At 42.2% G+C, this 19,193-nt stretch overlaps 1 protein-coding gene across 1 annotated transcript in view; it reads left to right on the top strand.

Moving 5' to 3' along the window:
* Positions 1 to 2,823: 2,823 nt before the first annotated feature.
* MCOLN2 (mucolipin 2) overlaps positions 2,824 to 19,193 on the top strand; it is a 125,167-nt gene continuing 108,797 nt past the window's right edge. The window contains exon 1 of the mRNA XM_006898378.1: positions 2,824 to 2,900. Within this exon, the coding sequence (XP_006898440.1) occupies positions 2,824 to 2,900 (77 nt within the window). The remainder of the gene's footprint in view (positions 2,901 to 19,193) is intronic.

The raw sequence follows: 19,193 nt of genomic DNA, 5'->3' as shown, positions 1-19,193 counted from the left end.
ACTCTACCGAACACTGTCCACTATGGGTAACCGTTATCACATATGACTCATCAGTGTCACAGTGTGTAGCATCACAGTACCCATGAGTTACCTCTGTACAGCAAATCGAAGACTGCCTATCTTTCTCCCGCAGAGCAGCTGATGTCCTCGAACCATTAGCCTTTGGGACTGGAGCTCAGCTTCTTGCCACTAGGCCACCAGAGCCCCCATATCTTTTCAATCTATATGCAGAACAGATTATCCGGGAGGCTGGGCTCTATGAGGAGAAGTGTGGCTTCAGGATTGGAGGTAGACTTATCAACAATCTGCATTATGCAGATGACACAACCCTGCTTGCTGAAACTGAGGAGGATCTGAAGTGCTTGCTGCAGAGGGTCAAAGAATGAAGCCTTCAATATGGATTGAAGCTAAACGACAAGAAAACAAAGATTCTCACCACTGGGCCAATTGGCAGCATCATGATAGATGGTGAAGAGATTGAGATTGTTGACAGCTTTAGTTTGCTTGGCTTTACAATCAACACTCTTGGTACCAGCAGCCAGGAAATGAAAAGATTAATTGCATTGGGTAAGACGGCTGTCAGAGACCTCTCCAAGGTACTGACGAGCAACAATGTCAGTCTGGAGACTAAGGTGTGATACAGGCCATGGTCTTTGCCATTACTTGCTATGCTTCAGAGAGCTGGATAATAATTAGTGATGATAGAATGAGAGTTGATGCCTTTGAGCTGTGGTGTTGGAGAAGAGTACTGAATATACCATGGACTGCTAGGAGAAACAATAAGTTCGTCCTGGAGAGGGTGAAGCGAGACTGCTCCTTGGAGGCAAGGATTCTGAAGCTTTGCCTCTCATACTTCTGACATGTTGCAAGGAGGGACCAGTCCTTGGAGATTGGACGTCATGCTTGGGAAGGTGGAGGGACAGTGCAGGAGAGGAAGACCCTTGATGAGATGGATTGATTCCATCACTTAAGTAAGGAGGTAGGTGTGTTGTAGACAGTGAGATTGGCAAAGGATAGAGCAGGGTTTAGGGCTGTTGTACATAGGGTCACTATGAGTCGCAGGTGACTCTATGCCACAGAACAGCATCAGCAATAACAATAATGTAAGGGCATGTAATGATCTACTTAGGTAAGAGTAAAATCACTTGCCACACAGCTAATTCAAGTTCCAGCCTTCATCCATACAGTCTCTTTTAAAGGACATGCATCCCAATAGTAACCTTAAGGAGTGTAGTTTTACTTCAACAAGGGAATCACAGTAAGTCAGATTGACGTAACAGAAATGCCCACTGTACACAGTTGTGGGTAGAGGAGCATGGTCATATAGTCACAAGTCAATTCAGTTAGTGAGACACTAACTGAATTGTAGGCAGGTTCCTTTTCAAAGGAAATATTCAACATCTTTTGAGGAAGATGTGGTGTTAGGTGAAAGAGAATATTATTTGTATCTTCCAAGTAAAACATAATTTTGATGCTGAAGAACTTGTTATGTGCCGTCGAGTTGCCTGCGACTCATAGAGACCCTACCACCCTGTGCACAATAGCTCTTAACCGTGTCCTGTCCAGCCAACCTCATCATCTCCAACATAACTGCCCCATTACTCTAGTTAGTATATCAATCATTTCATCGGATTCTTCCTTTCCTGAGCTGTCCCTCCACCCTTCCAAGCATGGTGTCCTTCTCCAAGGACTGGCATCTGCTGGAAACATGCCCAAAGGACTTTGAAAGGCTTTTAAATTGAAAGAAAAGCTACCCCGAAGGGGGAAATCTGCTGGTTCTTGACAATTTTACTTGTATTTTTCACATCCACAGAAATCCAGCAGAAGGGAGGTACAAAAACCAAAACAACTTTTGAACAAAGAGGAACAAACAATAAACCAGAGAAATCAACGAAGACATGAAAGTCAGGAGCCAAGAAACGCAGAGAGCGGCCCAGCTGCAGACCAGGGGCTCACACAGGCCGGTTCCTTCTTCTGACACTTGTCTCCGGATGCGGGTCCCTGCAGAGAAGCGCGGAAGAGGGCTGGGCCACAGCGCTGGAGCTCGGGAGCCACAGGCCAGCACCGCGCGCACTGCAGGTGCAGTTGTTCCGCTCTGTGCCTCCTCCTAACGCCGGGGCCCAGCCACGCGGTGCCGACGCGCTGCACTTGCGCGTGGACTAGCCTCCCGCGTGTCCTGGGGCCCCAGCTCCAGTGCAGTGTCATCCCGGCGAATCCGCACGCGCCCGGGCCGACTGCAGAGGCTCCACCGTGCCACATGGGCGCACGCAGAGCCCTCGCCCTCCCCAGAAGGTCCCACTGCTGTCCAGGCTCCTCCCACGAGTCTTCAGGCCCCTGCACCTGGGCTTCGCCGCCCACCGCTGGCGCTGGTTCAGTTTCGTTTCCTCTCGCCTCCGGGGGTTCTGAGAGGCCAGCTCTCTGACACGTAGAAAAAGTCCACCAAGGCGCCAAGATGAGAAACTCACCGCTGTGGTTGTCCAGCCCGCCCATCGCTGGCGGAGGACAGAGGTGGTGACTCCGGAGGCGGGGCGGGAACGCCTGGCCCTCGCTGTCCCGGACTGGCGCGCTCAGAACTGCCTTTCAGCCCCGAGGCTACGCCGGCCCACGGTGCCCACTGAACGTGCCCAGCTCTCTGTCCGCGAGCTGCGCAAACCCGGCGACTGGCGTGAGGGTAGGAGAGTGAGGGTCAAGAGAACGGGGGCCTGCTCCTAGAAAGACTGCAACTTTGGGGGAAGCCCCTGGGCAAAGCTGAAATGTGCGCTCTGCGGACGGTTTCCCTGTCCTGAATCCCCAGAGACTGTGGAAAGTTTTGAAGGCGAAGGCATGGCCGAAGAACCTGATCGTTTTTCCCAGGCAAGAAGGTCAGAGAAAGGATCAGGAGTTTTCAGGTTAACCACCAGGTGAGACTCTCAGGTGGCATCTCTGGGGATATGGAGCTCTGGGAAGATCCTCATAATGTGACGGCTGCCTTTTCAGTTCTAAGCTAGGGCTTTTCTTGCTGCCCCGTGAATGCGTATTTTAACTGCCAGCGTTACACTAAGTTAGTTAATAAATAAGGCTGGGCTTTGCCTTCCGGAACAAACAGGCCCTTACCCTCAGATGGGAGGGTTTTAATGCGGTTAACTCCAATTCCTCTGATTTATGAAAAGACACACAGTTCAGCAAGCTGGCGCTGTTCAGGTGCCCCACCTCGGTGGGGTAAATCCTAACCAGTGTGCAGCACAGCAGAGGGATGGGGAGGACAAACAGGCATTGGCTCTCCCCTTGCCTGCTCCCAAAGCAAACAGTGGTGGGCTGTTACACTTTCTTAAAATAGTGTAGAGAGTCTCCTGCCTTTCCTGCATGGCCACGCTCAATGTTACAAATGCGCTTAACGCTAGCAAGGCAAGCCAGGTTCAAGGGGTTATCTTGATTTCAGCTGGCTGTTCAGATACCTTTTTAACAACATAATTTCAAGCATCTATGGCATATTTTTAAAGACTTGAATACCACTATTAAATTAAAAAACAACATTGGTTCACTTTTTAAAAAATAATTGGATACCTGTGAATGTCACACCAAAATGACTGGCACTGCTTAACTTATATTTAAACTATCTTTCTTAAATGCTGAGTTAGTTATCTGTAATGGGTTGGATGGTTAGGAGCTATGCATCCCTACAATCTGTGTTAGTCTTGAATGCACTGCACTAAATGATAGGGAGCCAATCAGGATTAGTTTTGTTGTATATACTTTCTCTCTGCGTTGAAAAACAAACTTGTGTATACTGGTGGGATATAATTGCTGTGGTTTTAATCTTAACACCGGTATTTTTGCTATACATTTATTAGAGATATGAACTCTTTCTTTTCTATAGAAGTGCATCCATTTTATAAGCAGAAGTAACGCTTTTGTTAGAAAGAATAAAACCTTGAACAAGAACTCTAATAGCTTGTAAAGAAAGTAACTTAACAAATAAATCATGATTTCAAATGTTCAGTTTGGGTACAGGAACATGTTGGGTGTCACTGAATCAAATATGGCTCAACAGATCTGTATCCTGTCTTATCCTGTGCCAGTCTCATTTTTTTACATACTTGAGTCTATTGCCGCAGTCATTCTGTCAGTCCATCTGGTTGAGGATCTTCTTCTCTTTCCCTGACTTTCCACCTTTCCAAGCATGATGTAGATTTCCAAGGAATAGCCTTTCTTTGCAATGTGCCCACAGTTTGTGAGACAAAGCTTTGCCATCCTTACCTTCTTGAAGCACTCTGGCTATGCTCTCTCCAAGACCTACCTATCTATTCATTCTTTGGGCAATCTGTGGGTTACTTTATATTCTTCTCCGCACCAGAGTTCAAAGGCATCAATTCTTCCTCTGCCATTCTTATTCAGTATTTAACTCTCAGATGCATAGCAGATGATTGAAAAGATCATGGCCTATATCAGGTGCACCTTGGTCTTCAAACGTGTATCATTATTCCTTAATAATTTGGAGAGGTCCCTAATTGCAGACTTTCTGAACGCAGTCTATCTCCTAATCTCCTGCCTGATGGTTTCAAAGGTGTCGACTGTAGATCCAAGTAAGCGGAAGTCGTTGACAATGTCAATCTTCTTTTTCATCTATCATGATTTTACTTATTGTATCAGTGGTGAGAATTTTTGTTTTCTTGATGTAGAAATGTAATCTATACTCATACATTTCTTTTATGGTTTAAAATGTTTTAGCATTTCCATAAAGGAGCTCTGGTGGCTTAGTGGCAAGGAATTGGGATGCCAACCCATAGGTACTCAGTTTAAAACCACTAGCTCCTCTGACGGAGGAAGACAGTCTCCTCCCACGTGACTAACTGCCTCTGAAAACCCTCTTGCGGGTCAGCTAAGAGTCTGTTCCCACACAAAGGTACACAACAACGCTTTGATGAGTGTTTTCAGTACTTTGCATCATTAGCATGAAGCTACATAGACACTTAGATGTAGGCATAAATTGCTTTTGAAGGTATTCACAATTTGAAAATACATGCAGCATCATAAATGCAGAATGGAGTAAGGGATCACTAGTAAGATCATATAGATCTTCCCAGAGATTGTGGACTTTACATGTTTAGAAACTCCTTAACCTGTCCTGCTTACCTAGTGTGCTGTGAGTGGCTTTAAAGAATGGAAATGCTTTTTCTCACAGTTGTGAAGGCTGAAAGTTCAGATCAGGGTTTTAGCTGTGCTGATTCCTATAGCTCTGGGCGTTTTAGTTCCTTGGTTCCTTGGCTTATAGAACATTTTCACATGTGGTCTTTCTTTTTGTGTTTCTATGTTTTGTGATCTTTTTTTAACTTAGAAGTGCTGAACTTTAGAAATCTCTCCTTACTGGTAGGGACATGTTAACAGAAGGCTAGTTCATTGTGAACTCAGTTAAGGTTTCTCAGGCTATAAAAATTAATGGAAGGAGACTGCCCATCTTTCTTATTGGGAGCCTGGGGTCAGCAGTAAAATTTGCTGGGCATAAGACTTAGCAGTCCTATGAACAACAGACCTATCTCACACCATCCTCCTCTCCCTGCTAAGCTCTAGCTCACTGCTCCAACTGCTGTATTAATTCAGCTCGTTGAGGATCTTCTTTTTCATTGACCCTCCACCTTTTCTAAGCATGATGTTCTTTTCCAAAGAATGGTAGCTTCTAACCATATGCTTCAAGTAGTCAGTGCCAGGTGTGTCCTAAGCCTGAATTCTTTTGAGTTCAAAATCAGTAGATTAGATGCAGAGATGGGTACACATAGGGGAAGACAGACGCTGTGTGAGAATGGCCAGGGAACCTTGCTGGAACTACCAGCAAGGAAGGAATGGTCTTCTGGCCTGAACAGTCTAGTCTTCAGAACTATGAAAAAGTAAAGTTGTGTTCATTAAAGTGTCCATTTGTACTAATTGTGTCATTGCAGTAAGAGGAATAAGATACGCACTTTCCCCCTATAGTGTATCTTTCATAAACCAGGTTATATGGCTTCTTCTTGTTGTTATGTGCTGTTGAGTTGCTTGTGACTCATAGTAGCCCTATGCACAATAGCTCTGAACCCTGGCCTATCCTAAGTCAGTCCCCGTATCTCTGACTCGTCTACCCCCACAACCCCAGTTACTATAGGCACTTTAAAAATACATACAATGGATCAGGCCCAGCAGCAGCTATGTAGAAGGAGGCTGTGGCAGTCTGCTTCCATAAAGATTGTTACTCGGTACTGTAAACAATGTAATGGCGATGTGGGGAAGACCCTACTGACCTCTGGTAACTCCACAAGGGGGAGCTACTCCCATCAACAGCATCCACAACACAAAACCAATTCCCGGGAGGTGAGACATGTCCTCAACACTCACAAGTATGATTCTACTAATTCCAATACCAATCCTACCCATTGCACTAGCTCACAGACCAGCCAGAATCATACTCACAGTTATGAGGTTTGTTAGGAACGTTAACAGGCAGTAATTCAGGTTGGCTTCTCAAGTGGGGTTGCAGACCCTTTGACCTTCAGTCTCATGTGTACAGCAGTGTTACAAAGTTCCCTAGACCTGCCAGTTATGACATCTTCCCTCAGTCCCCCCGCCATCTTGAATGAAGGCTCCTAGCTCTGGTTCCATGAGGCAGCAGTCCCAAGGTCAGTTCTGTCTCACATCGGGTCACCGGTCCTCTGCTGCAGCTGCTGCTGCTACTCCTAGAGACCTCAATTGGAGTGGTGCACAAATCTTTGGCCCCAAAGAACACATCCAGCATTCCCTGCTTCTTCTTTGCACATGATTAGATCCCCAAATTTCTGCTACTGAATCTGATCAATTCAATGTTAAGACTAGTCAATTGTCTTGTGGAGAGATTGTTGCTGTCGCTGTGTACCATCAAGTCAGACCCAATCCTGAGCTGACCCTCCAGTGGGTTTTCAGAGGCAGTTAGTCACAAAGGAGGAGACTGCCCATACTTCTCTCACAGAGCAACTGGTGGGATTTGAACCACATGCCTTTGGAATTGTAGTGCAGGTTCTTGCCACTACGCCACCATTTCACCCATCCAAATGGCAAAGTCAGAGTCAAGGGCTAGGAAAGACATTTTGAACAATAAGGCCTTGACACCACAGGTACTGTTGACTGCAACTCATAGTGACCCTATGAACAATGGATCTTAACCCTGTCTCGTCCTGTGCCATCCACATCATCTCTGATATACTTGATAGTTACACTCACTGTGTCAATACATATTGTTGAGTGTTTTCCTCTCTTTCCAAATTATTCCAAGGAACGGCCCCTCCTAGCAACATGCTCAAAGTATGTGAGATGAACCTGCAGCATCCCCACCTCTAAGGAGCATCCTAAATGTACCTTCTCCCAGGCATGCTTGTTTGTTGTTGGGGTAGTCCAGGAGTTAGTTATTCAGTACTTTTCTCCAACACCACAGCTCAAAGATACCTATTCTTCTGTCATCTTTACTCCATTAAGGTTGTTCTGTGTACTGTTGAGTTGGGGCCAACTCATAGCTGACCCTCCAGTGGGTTTTCAGAGGCAGTAATCACATGGGAGGAGATTGCCCAGCTTCTCCCTTGGAGCAGCTGGTGGATTTAAACTGTGTGCCTTCAGGTTGACAATGCTTTAGAAATCCCATGAGGCAGTTCCACTCTGTCCTATATGGTAGCTAGGAGTATGGTAGCTAGACCAACTAGATGGCAATGGATTCCATGCAGTGGATTTGGTACAAATGTCGATATTGTTGCTGCTAACAGAAAGCTTGATGGTTCAAGTTACACAACCACTAAGGGTGAGAGAAGAAAAATTGATGCTTTTGAGCTGTGGTGCTGGAGAAGAGTATTGAATATACCATGGACTGCTAGGAGAACAAACAGGTTCAGCCTGGAGAGAGTGAAACCAGGCTGCTCCTTGGAGGCAAGGATTCTGAAGCTTCGTCTAACATACTTAAGGTATGTTTTAAGGAACGATCAGTCCTTGGAGAGGGGCAGCATACTTGAGAGGGTGACGGGACAGCACAAGGGAGGAAGACCCTGGATGAGATGGATTGACTCAGTGACTGAGATAATGGGTGTAGATTTGTCAGCGATGATGAAGTTGGCTCAAGATAGAGCAGAGTTCAGAGCTGTTGTACATAGGGTCTCTATGTGTTTCAAGTGACTTGACGGCACATACCATCAATTAAGAGCCAGCATTCAGGAATGGTTTAGTGTTCTACATCTGAAAATTATCATTGAAAACACTATAGAGCATAGTTGTACTTTCACAAATTTGAAGTTGCCTGAAATTGTGTAGTTTTCTAGTGATGCTAGAGAACATGGTCCTTATTATCATTCTATTAGATAATAATTTAAATGCTGGACTTTTTAAAAAAACATGTTAAAGTGTATACCTGCTAAGTCAATGGTAGATGGTTCAAACACCCCACCTTTTTGTGGGAAAGATCTGGTGATCTGCTTCCATGGAGATTGTGTTGTGATGTGTCTGATTGCCACTGAGTCAAGCACGACTCACATGTAAGCAAGAAAACCCCATATGGTAGCTGTACTTTGTCACATGAGGGCCACTGTTATTTGGAAACAGCTAAAAAACATCTATTAACAGTTACATCATACCAAAGAGAAAGACTTGCTAAAGATAGGGGGAATCAAGAGATTGACCACTAGGTCACAGAGGTGGGCTTGTCCAAAAAATAAGTACAAACTCACTACTTTCAAGAAAAATTAATTCTACCTTTCTGACTTTTCACTCTGCTTACATCATCAGTTCTATAACAAATATGATTATCAACATATCTTTTAAATATCTAGTAAAAACTGATAATGTATTGAAAAAAAATGTTAGAAAAACCAAAACGTAAGAAAATTCCAGGATCTCAGTCATATTTCCCAGTTTTAACTGCATGCCTAATCTTAGATTATTGAGAAATAAAATTCTTCTCTACTTATCTCCGCCCTAGAAAGCTGATATTTCAGCATTTTGAAGAAGGGTGTGGCTCATTCAGGACAAGCACTATGAAAATGTGCAGTCTTAAGTTCTGCTTTCGTGCTCGTCTGAGATAGCAGCTGGGTGAACAGTAATGATTTCAGGAACTTGACGGGATAGTTGTGTTTAGGGAAATTCCTGAATGTTTTAATGTGCTCATCTTTCTGGGTGTTTGTGGGGGAAAGGAAAGTCTCTGATGGCCTTTCTTTGTGGTGATTCTAAGGAAAGAACAACCATGTCTTTCTTCAGTTTTGAGTGCTGCGCTGAGAGGGTAACCAAGATTTGCTGCTTTGCCTCCCCTCTCTTTCGATGAGTTGCCATCCACTTCTTTTAATTTGTACTCTTTTTACCTCAGAGCCTCAGCTAACTGGCTCCCCCACCCCTTCTTCTTTAGGACAGCACACATATTACGAGGAAATGAGTGTGCAAAAGTATTGTGAAAAAAATTCTGTGGGAGTTACTAGTATTAGTCTTAGGATCAGTTAGGAAAGTCTTCAGTCTGCAGATTGTCTTGTGATATTCATCCTCCAGCTACTCTGTGGATTTCTGAGCTTACAAGCCTTTTTGGAGGAAACTGAACATCTGTCTCCAGCAAAGTGACTGGTGGATGCGAACCATTACCTTTCAATTAACAGCACAACATGCAATGCACCAAGCTACCGGAATGCCAGAGCATAAACTTAAGGCAGAGCTTTTTGGTGCAGTCCTTAGGAAGTTGCACTGCTAACCCAAAGTGGGGCTCCTCTCTGGCTATTCGAACCCTCCAGTAACTCCAGGGAGAAAGATGGACAATCTCAATCTTGTGTGATTTTATAGCCTTAGATAACCCTCTGGAGGGTCAGCTATGAGTCTGTTCCAACTCGAGGGTAATGAGTTTCAGTTTTGAATATATACTAAACTCTTTCTAGTAGCTTATTGTAGTTCAAAGTATTAGTTCAGTGTCAAGAATTCAGAGCGAAGGGAAGAAAGCAGAACATTAAGGAGCTAAACAGAAGATTTGAAAGGGTGGTTCCAGAAGACAAAGCAAAATATTTTATTCAAATATGCAAAGAGTTGGGGTTGGAAAATCAAAAGGGCTAGACTCGCTTGGCATTTCTTAAGCGGAAAGAACTGAAGAACAGATTCAACGCTCAAATTGCGATACTTAAGGATGCTATGTGAAGACTATTGAGTGATCCAGGAAGCATTAAAAGAAGATGGCAGGAGTATAAAGAATTATTGTACCAAAAAGAATTTGCTAACACAGAAGAATTTAATGAAATAACATATGATCAAGAGGCAATGGTGATGAAGGAAGAAGTTCAAGCTATTTAAAAAAAATGGCAAAAAACAAGACCCTAGGAATTGATGGAATACCAATTGCCTTATCTCAACAAACAGATGCTACCTTGGACATTCTTACAAGGTTGTGCTAAGAGATTTGGAGGACAATTACCTGGCCAACTAACTGGAAGAGATCCATATTTATTCCCATTCCTAAAAAAAGGGTGACCCTACAAAATGTGGAAATTCTCGAACAATAATGTGAATATCACACACCAGCAGAATCCTACTCAAGATTATCCCAAAATGACTAGAACAGCAGAGAACTATCATAAATACAAGCTGGGCTTAGAAGAGGCCATAGAACTATAGACATTATCACCAGTGTTAGATAGATCTTGGCTGAAAGCAAAGAATACCAGAATGATGTCTGTCTGTGTTTCATTGAATATGCAAAGACATTTAACTGTATGGGTCACAACAAATTGTGGCTAACCTTGAAATGAATAAGAATCCCAGAGAACTTGATTGTGCTCATGTGAAACCTATACTTGGATGAGGAAGCAGTTATCAGAACAGAGCAAGGAAACTCTGCATAGTTCAAAATTGGGAAAGGAGTGTGTCAGAGATGCGTCCTTTCTCCGTATCTTTTCAATCTGTATGCAGAACAGATCATTCTGGAGGCTGGACTTTATTTGAGGAGGAATGCGTCAGGATTGGAGTAAGACTCATCAACAAACTGCGTTTTGCAAATGATATAACATTACCTGCTGAAACTAAGGAGGACTTGAGTGTTTGCTGCAGAAGGTCAAGGACTGTAGTCTTAACTATGGATTGAAGCTAAACAACAAGAAGACAGATATTATCACCACTGGGCCAATTGTCAGCACCATAATTGATGGAAAAGAGATTGAGCTTGTTAACAATTTCAGCTTGCTTGGCTCCAGTCAACACTCTTGGTACCAGCAGTCAAAAAATCAAAAGACAAATTGCACTAAGGAAGTCTGCTGTCAGGTACCTCTCCAAAGTGCTAAAGGGTAATGATGTCATTCTAGGGATTAAGGTGCACCTGATCCAGGCCATAGTCTTCTCAACTACTTGGTATGCATCAGAGAGCTGGACAATGAATAAGGATGACAGAAGAAGAATTTATGCCTTTGAATTGTGGTACTGGAGAAGAGTATTGAACATAACATGGCCTGCCAACAGAGCAAAAATGTCTGTCCTGGAGAGGATGAAACCAAGTTCCTCCTTAGTGGCAAGGATTTTGAAGCCCTGTCTGAAATATTTTGGGCACATGGCCAAGAGTGACCAGTCCTTGGGGAAGGGCACCGTGTTTGGAAGGCACAAGAGAGGAAGACGCCCAATGAGATGTAATTGAGCAGTAACTGGTGTAACAGAGGTAGGTGAGACTGCCTCAGGATAGGGCAGGGTTCAGAGAGCTATTGTACATATATATGGTCTCTATGAATATTACTTGACTCAAGGACATCAAACAATAACAATAGTACCTAAAAGGGCATGCTTCTTTGGAGGTTTGAATACAGGGGAGGAAAATAGGTAATTGCATACCATTTACACCACTAGAAACCTAATAGAAGGTCAGCTATGAGTAGGTTCTGACTCTGTGGCAATGGGTGAGTGATAATACCAGGCAAGGAGCCCAGGTGGTACAGTGGTTAAACACTTGATGTTCCTCAAAGTGATATTCCTGCGATTCACAATGTATTTCTTTTAAATAATCAAGTGTTAAGACAAGAAGATGATTTACAAGCACTTAGGTGACATAAGTGAAAACTCAGAAATTTGGGGGATTACATCTTCAAACATTCAGATTTTTTAGAAGAGGTATATCCTTAAAAGGACAGGCCCATTCCTCAGAATGAAAGTAAAGGAGGAGGGGAAAAAATGTCCACAATATTTAAAAAAAGGTCAGTTCTAGTACCAGAATATCAAACACAATACCTTCCCATATCTATTAGGCAAGGAATTCCCATCAAGGTTATTTCTATTTATTTGCTGGAGCTAGAAGATCATAGATTTCTCCAAAAGTTTGTCATTATATTAGTTACCTAGGGCTGCCTTAACAGATACAGCAGATAGCGTTCACAAACAGACATTTATTATCTTACCATTTAGGAGGCTAGAAGTCCAAATTTAGGGCACAAGTTCTAGAGGAAGGTCTTCTGTGTAGGTTATGATAGAAAGTCCTTGTTTCCTCAGCATCTGTAACACTGCCATTCTGGGTACAGCTCCAGCTATCTTGGTCGTCTCACATGTTAAAGAGCTTCCTTGTGAAGCGGCACGATCCAAAAAGATGCACCCCAGCTCCAGAGTCTTTCTCTCTCTTGCTCTCTTCTTTTAATTAAACTAGTTTATTTACAAAATTTGAATCTATTGTTTTCTTAATGGCAGAAAGGTCTCTCCCTCTGTTTTTACTTGTTTTCTTTTGCTTTTGACTTTAGTGAGAGAAAAGGTGTTACAAACTACACACACCCTAGGAAGACTCCCCTTACATTGAATTAGAGCTGTGATGGGATGAAGAAGTATATAGCTTTACTCCTTTAATTCTTTTACAGCTGTTTGAGTTACCATTATGGTAGAATCATTACATAGCTTCAACATCGTATCATTACAAACAAACATCGTATCATTACGAACATGAATTTGGGGGTTTGGGAGGGACACACACAGTTCAATCCATGATGGTAGTATTAGCTGAGATAAGAAAAGAGCAAAACACTCTTAAGGTGTGATCAAACCTCTGAGAAATAGGCCAGAGAAGTTGTCCTAAATATTTTAAACAACTCATTCCCACTGGGTAAAAGCATACTCACCCTCTGTAGCCTTCAGTATGGACTGAAGCACAATATCAAGAAAACAAAGATTCTCACCACTGGGCTGATTGGCAGCATAATGATAGATGGTGAAGAGATTGAGATTGTTGATAGTTTCAGTTTGGTTGGCTCTACAATCTATGCATTAGAGAGCTGGACAATGACTAGGTATGATAGAAAGAGAGTTGATACCTTTGAGCTGTGGTGCTGGAGAAGAATATTGAATATAGCATGCACTGCTAGGAGAATAAACAAGTTCATTTGGAGAGTGTGAAGTCAAGCTTCTCCTTGGAGGCAAAGATTCTGAAGCTTCGTCTGACATACTTGGACATGTTGCAAGGCAGGATCAGTCCTTGGAGAAGGACACCATGCTTGGGAGGGTGGAGGAACAGCACAGGAGAAGAAGACCTTGGGTGAAATGGATTGATTCGGTGACTGGGGTAATGGGGATAGGCCTGTCGGAGACAATAAGGTTGGCAAGAGATAGAGCAGGGTTTAGGGCTATTGTATATAGTGTTGTGATGAGTTGCAAGCAACTTGACGGCACATAGCAACAACACAGGCAGAACCATAAGTACAGTATTGCTGTTGTGTGCCATCGAGTTGGATGTGACCCATAGCTGAACCTCCAGTGGGTTTTTGGAAGCAGTTAGTTGGACGAGAAGAGAGTGCTAGTTCTAGTGAAGCAGCTGGTGGATTCAGACGTGTGCCTTTGGGAATGCACCACATCATCTTACCACTAGGCCACCCCATTGAAGGAGGTACACTACTTCATTATGTCACAGTTATAAAACAGGACCGACATTGGGGACTCGGGGTGAAATAAGAAATGACGCGGGGTAAATAATGAACACTGCATTGGAACAGATGAGGAAAAGAATTCTTTTAAAGGAATGTATGATTAGGCATTATTTGCATGACAACAGTCCAGAATAAGAGGTGCATAGCAAAGGGAACTGGAGGATGGGGGAGGGAGGAATTGTACAAAAATGAGTTAATTTTTTGAAGAGAAAAACGAACTGGGGTGTGAGGGTAGGGAGGGAAATATACAACGGTGAATGAATGGAAAGCTGGGTTTTCTGTAAATTTTCAATGAAAACACAATTAAAAAAATTTTAAAAAAACAAAACCCAAAACATATGAAATGAACACTTTAAGGACTGAAATAGTTGAGATTGTTAAAATTAATTTCTAAATACTACAATTTGATGGGCAGTCCCCTCCTGTGTGATTTACTCCGTCTGAACATCCGCTGAAGGATCAGCTACAGGTTGGTTCCAAATCCAGGGCACACAATAGCAGTACCCACAAAAGGAGCTCCGGTGGCCTGGTGGTAAGAAGCTGCAGTGCAATCCCAAAGGTATGCGATTCAAATCCACCTACTGCTTTACAGGATGGATAGTCTCCTCCTGTGCAATCAACTGCCCCTAAAAACCCAACAAAGGATCAGCTATGAGTTAGTTCTGACTTAATGGCACACAACGACAATACCTCCAAAATACTGAGAAGCAGTATGTTAGTTTGAAGACTAAGGCACACTTCATTCAAGCCATGGGCTTTTAAATCACTTACAGTGACACTGTAAGCTGGACAATAAACAAGGATGAAAGAAGAATTTATGTCTTTGAACTGCAATATTAGAAAAGAATACTAAATATCCCATGGACTGCTGAAAGAATGATCAGATATATGACTTTGAAAAAGTACAGCCAAAATGCTCCTTGGAAGCAACACTGGTGAAGCTTCATCTCACATACTTTGGAAACTGAGGCGATTCCTTGGAAAGGGGCATCATGCTTGGAAAGGTGAAGGGTCAACAACAGAGGGGAAGGCTCCAACAAGGTGGAGTGACACAGTGACTGTAGCTGTGGACTCCAATATGTCAGAGATGAGGATGACACAGGATGGGACACGGTTCAGATCTGTTGTTCACAGGATCACTGTAAGTCATATGGGACTAGATGACACCTAAAAACAACAGCAATATCTTTAGACACTGTATATATACTTAAGCTACATTTTAAGTAATGTTCTTGATAATCTGGTATTTCTCCCAAGTTGTTTTCTATTTAAACTCCTAGATTTACAGTAGGACAGTGTTGGCTTTAACTTTTCCTAGGTGTTAATTTCTGTTTGTATTACTTGGTTTAAAATTAATTTAATTTTGGCACTAATCTTTAGTCTGCTTTCTAATTTTTTTGCAGACTATTTTAACTGATGCTGGACAATATACTCTAAAAAGTAGATGGACTCATATAAACCATAGGTTTTAGAATCATGCTGAAAACCCAGTGAAGGCCCCACTATCAACTCCCCTGCCTGTGGAACTTGGACTCTTCTCTGGTTACCTTTTGTATCTAAGAAAGAAAAGCACGTGGGGTTCTGATCAAGTGAGGGTACCCCTCATGTGACATAGAATGATCCATTTGCTAAGCCTTTAATGTCTATAAGTTAACCCTTACGTTCTCTCCCATACACCCTGTGAGTGCATTAATCCCTCTTTGGAGGCCACTGCAGTAGAAAGCAAACACTTAAAGCTCTTACTAAATAAGGTCAAGATTCCACAAGCATAAAAGTAGCTGCAGCTGCTCTAGTTAGCTTATTTATTGAGCAGATTGTGTTCATGGAAACAAGATACCATCACTGAAATAGGCTCCCATCCTTTTCTGGGGCAAAAGTCAACAACAGCCTTGCCAGGTACTGATAGGAGTTTATGACCCCAATCAAGACTGTCAGCAAGCTTATTTTGTTTATAAAACTTAAGCTTCCATCTTCCATCTTAAGTCTTCAGTTACTGATTTGATAAAACTGGAATTACCCTTGGTCATAGGACAGCCTTAAAATGAGCTGATCCCCACATAGTTCTAATTATGTGTGGTGGTGGTGGTGTTATGTGCTGTCACCTGTGACTCATAGCAACCCTATGCACAATAGCTCTAAACCCTGTCCTACCCTGAGCCAGTCTCATTGTCTCCAATACACCCCATTATGACAGTTATTGGGTCAGTCCATCTCATCTGGGTTTCTTCCTCTCCTGCACTGCTCCTCCATTCTTCCAAACATGTTATCTTTCTTCAAGGACTGGTCCCTTCTGGACACATTCCCAAAGTATTTGAGACAGAGATCAAATCCATCGCCTCCAAACAGCAACATGGTTTTACCCTCTCCAGGGCAGATCTTTATGTTCTCTTGGCAGTCACTGGTATATTGAATACTCTTTTCCAGCACCACAACTCAAAGACACTGATTCTTCTTCTGTCGTCTTTAGTCATTGTCCAGCTTTCTGATGCATAAGATGCGTAAGTAATTGCAAAGACCATGGCCTAAATCAGGTGCGCCTTAGTCTCTAGACTGACAATGTTGCTCTTTAGCTCTTTGGAGAGGTCCCTGACAGGAGATTTACCCAATGTAATTCTTCTTTTGATTTCCTGACTGCAAATGCCTAGAGTGTTGATTGTGGAACTGAACAAGCTGTAGGTTTTCACTGATCGTAGTAGTGGTGCCAGTCTTGGATTTCTTCTATAAATATTTCTACACTAGCACTTCTAGCTTTCATTTTACTCACGCTATAGATAACTTTCCATTCGAGTCAAGGTCTTGTTTGTATGCTTACAAATACTATATGTTTTCCCTGGATATTTTTATCTTTAATAGTGCCATATATTATGTTTATAAAATCTAAACCACGCATTTCCTAAAGTCTTGAAAAACAGAAACAATTCATACACACCTTAAGTGCTTTCATTCATTTGATGCGATTTCATTTGAAACCTGGCCTGTCTACTTGATGGCTCAGTGTAACTTAGGTTTCAATTGATTTTTTTTCTTCTTTTATGTTGTAGTCACTTTTACTTCCTTGAATTGGATTAACAGTAGCTCTCTGTCCTTTTCTTAACTTGTTGACTAATTTTTTCACAACTACTGAACTGACTCTTGCTTCTGAAGTTATTATTGGAGCTGTCAAATAATCTATGAATCGTGCTTGACTCAAAGGCAATCAACAACAATCAAATAATTTGTTCCAAACACTCAGCTTTGTGTTCATAGTGCAAAGTCAAGGAATTTCTAAAATTAGTGTAATGGAATGTGAAGACCTGTTAACAAGACAATTGTTCAAATATGTACACCAACAACTAGAGCCAAAGAACTGGAAATTGAGGATTTCCACCAACTTTTGCAGTCTGAAATTGATTGGACATGCAATCAAGATGTACTAATAATTATTGTCAACTGCAATGCAAAAGTTGGAAAAATTGAGGGAGGAATGGTAGTTGGAAAGTGCAGCCTTGGTGACAGAAACACTAGACTGTGAATGATTGAATTTTGTACTGTCAATTATATATTCAGAGCAAATACCCTTTTAAAGAAACACAAAAGGAAACTTTCCATATGGATCTAACCTGAGAGCCTGCACAGAAATTACATTGACTGTGTCTGTGGAAAGAATTGTCGGAGAAGCTCAATATCAGCATTCCAAACCAGATCAGATGCTGACTGTGGAACAGGCTGTCAATTACTCAAGTGCAAGTTCAGATTGAAGCTTAAGGAAATTAAGTCCATAGACACCAAGATATGGCCTTGAATCTCTCCCACCTGAATTTAAAAATCATCTTAAAAATAGGTTTGAGTCATTGATCACGAGTGATCTACATCAAAGGAATGAAATAAATTCTATTATCTTTTAAGAGAGCACAGGTCATTACAAAGCAAGAGGGGAAAGAAAAAACAAAAATGTATATCACAAGAAACTATTAAAATTGCATTAGAGCATTGAAAAGCCAAAACAAAGGGACGAGATGCTGAAGTGAAAGAGCTGAATAGAAGATTTCAAAGGGCAGCTTGAGAAGACAAAGCAATATATTATAATAAAAAATGCAAAGAGCTGAAGTCAGAGAAAAAAAAAAGGAAGATTGAGAGATGCCATAGGCAAAACCTTGAATGATCCAGGAAACACCAAAAGAAGATGGAAGGAATATACAAATCACTGTGTCAAGAAGAATTAATCTACATGGAAAAATTTCAGTAAGAGCCGTATGAACAGAAGCCACTGGTAACAAAGGAAGAAGCTCAAGCTGTGTTGAAGATGCTGGCAAAAAATAAGGCTCCAGGGAGCTCTGGTGGCCTAGTGGCAAGAAGCTGGGCAGCAATCCTGAACCTGTGCGATTTAAATCCACCAGATGCTTCACTGGAGAAGGAGGGGCACTCTCCTACTGTGCCAATCAGATCCAACTCGATGGTACACAACAAGGTAGGGAAGAAGGAGAAAAAAGGGGGTGGGAAATAAAGGCTCTAGGAATATAAGGAATACCAATGGACATATGTCAGCTAACAGATGAATATGCTCAGTAGTGTATGTCAGGAAATTTGGTGGGCAACTGCTGGACCAACTGACGGGAAGAGATCCTTATTTGTTCCCATTCACAACAACAGTGATCCAACAGAATGTGGAAATTATCGAACAGTATCACAAGCGACTCGATGGCACATAACAACAACAACATCATTAATATCACCTGTAAGCAAAATATTGTTGAAGATCATCCAAAAAGAAGCTGGAACAGTGCATTAACAGGGACCTGCCTGAAATTGAAGCTGGGTTTAGAAGAGACTGTGCCACTAGAGATATTGTTGATGTCAGATGGATTCTGGGTGAAAGCAGAGAATACCAGACTAATGTTGATCTGTGTTTTATTAACAATGAAAAGGCATTTGACTCTAAGGATGAATAAATTATGGATAACATGGAGAAGTATGGGAGTCACAGAACACTTAATTGTGCTCATATGAAATTGATGCCTAGAGCAAGAAGCTCTTGTCCTTACAGAACAAGGGAACATGGCATGATTTAAAATTAGGGTTATATCCTTTCTGCATAGTTATTCAGTCTGTGCACTGAGAAAATCATTCATGAAGCTGGACTCTATTAAGGGGAATGAAGTATCAGGATCAGAGGAGGACTTATAAACAACTTGTGTTATGCAGATGACACAACTTTGCTTGTGAGTAAGACTTGAAACACTTGCTCCAGAAGACGAAGGACTACAGCCTTCAATAAGGATTACGTATCTGCAGCAAGAAACCCTTCCACTGGTTCACTAGGCATACAATATAATACTATAATAGATGGAGAAA

This window comes from Elephantulus edwardii, unplaced genomic scaffold (assembly GCF_000299155.1).
Source record: "Elephantulus edwardii isolate Elephantulus edwardi_28Jun2011 unplaced genomic scaffold, EleEdw1.0 scaffold00227, whole genome shotgun sequence".
NCBI lineage: Eukaryota > Metazoa > Chordata > Mammalia > Macroscelidea > Macroscelididae > Elephantulus > Elephantulus edwardii.
Note: the sequence above shows the minus strand (reverse complement) of the source record. Positions and strands in the feature narration are given on the sequence as shown.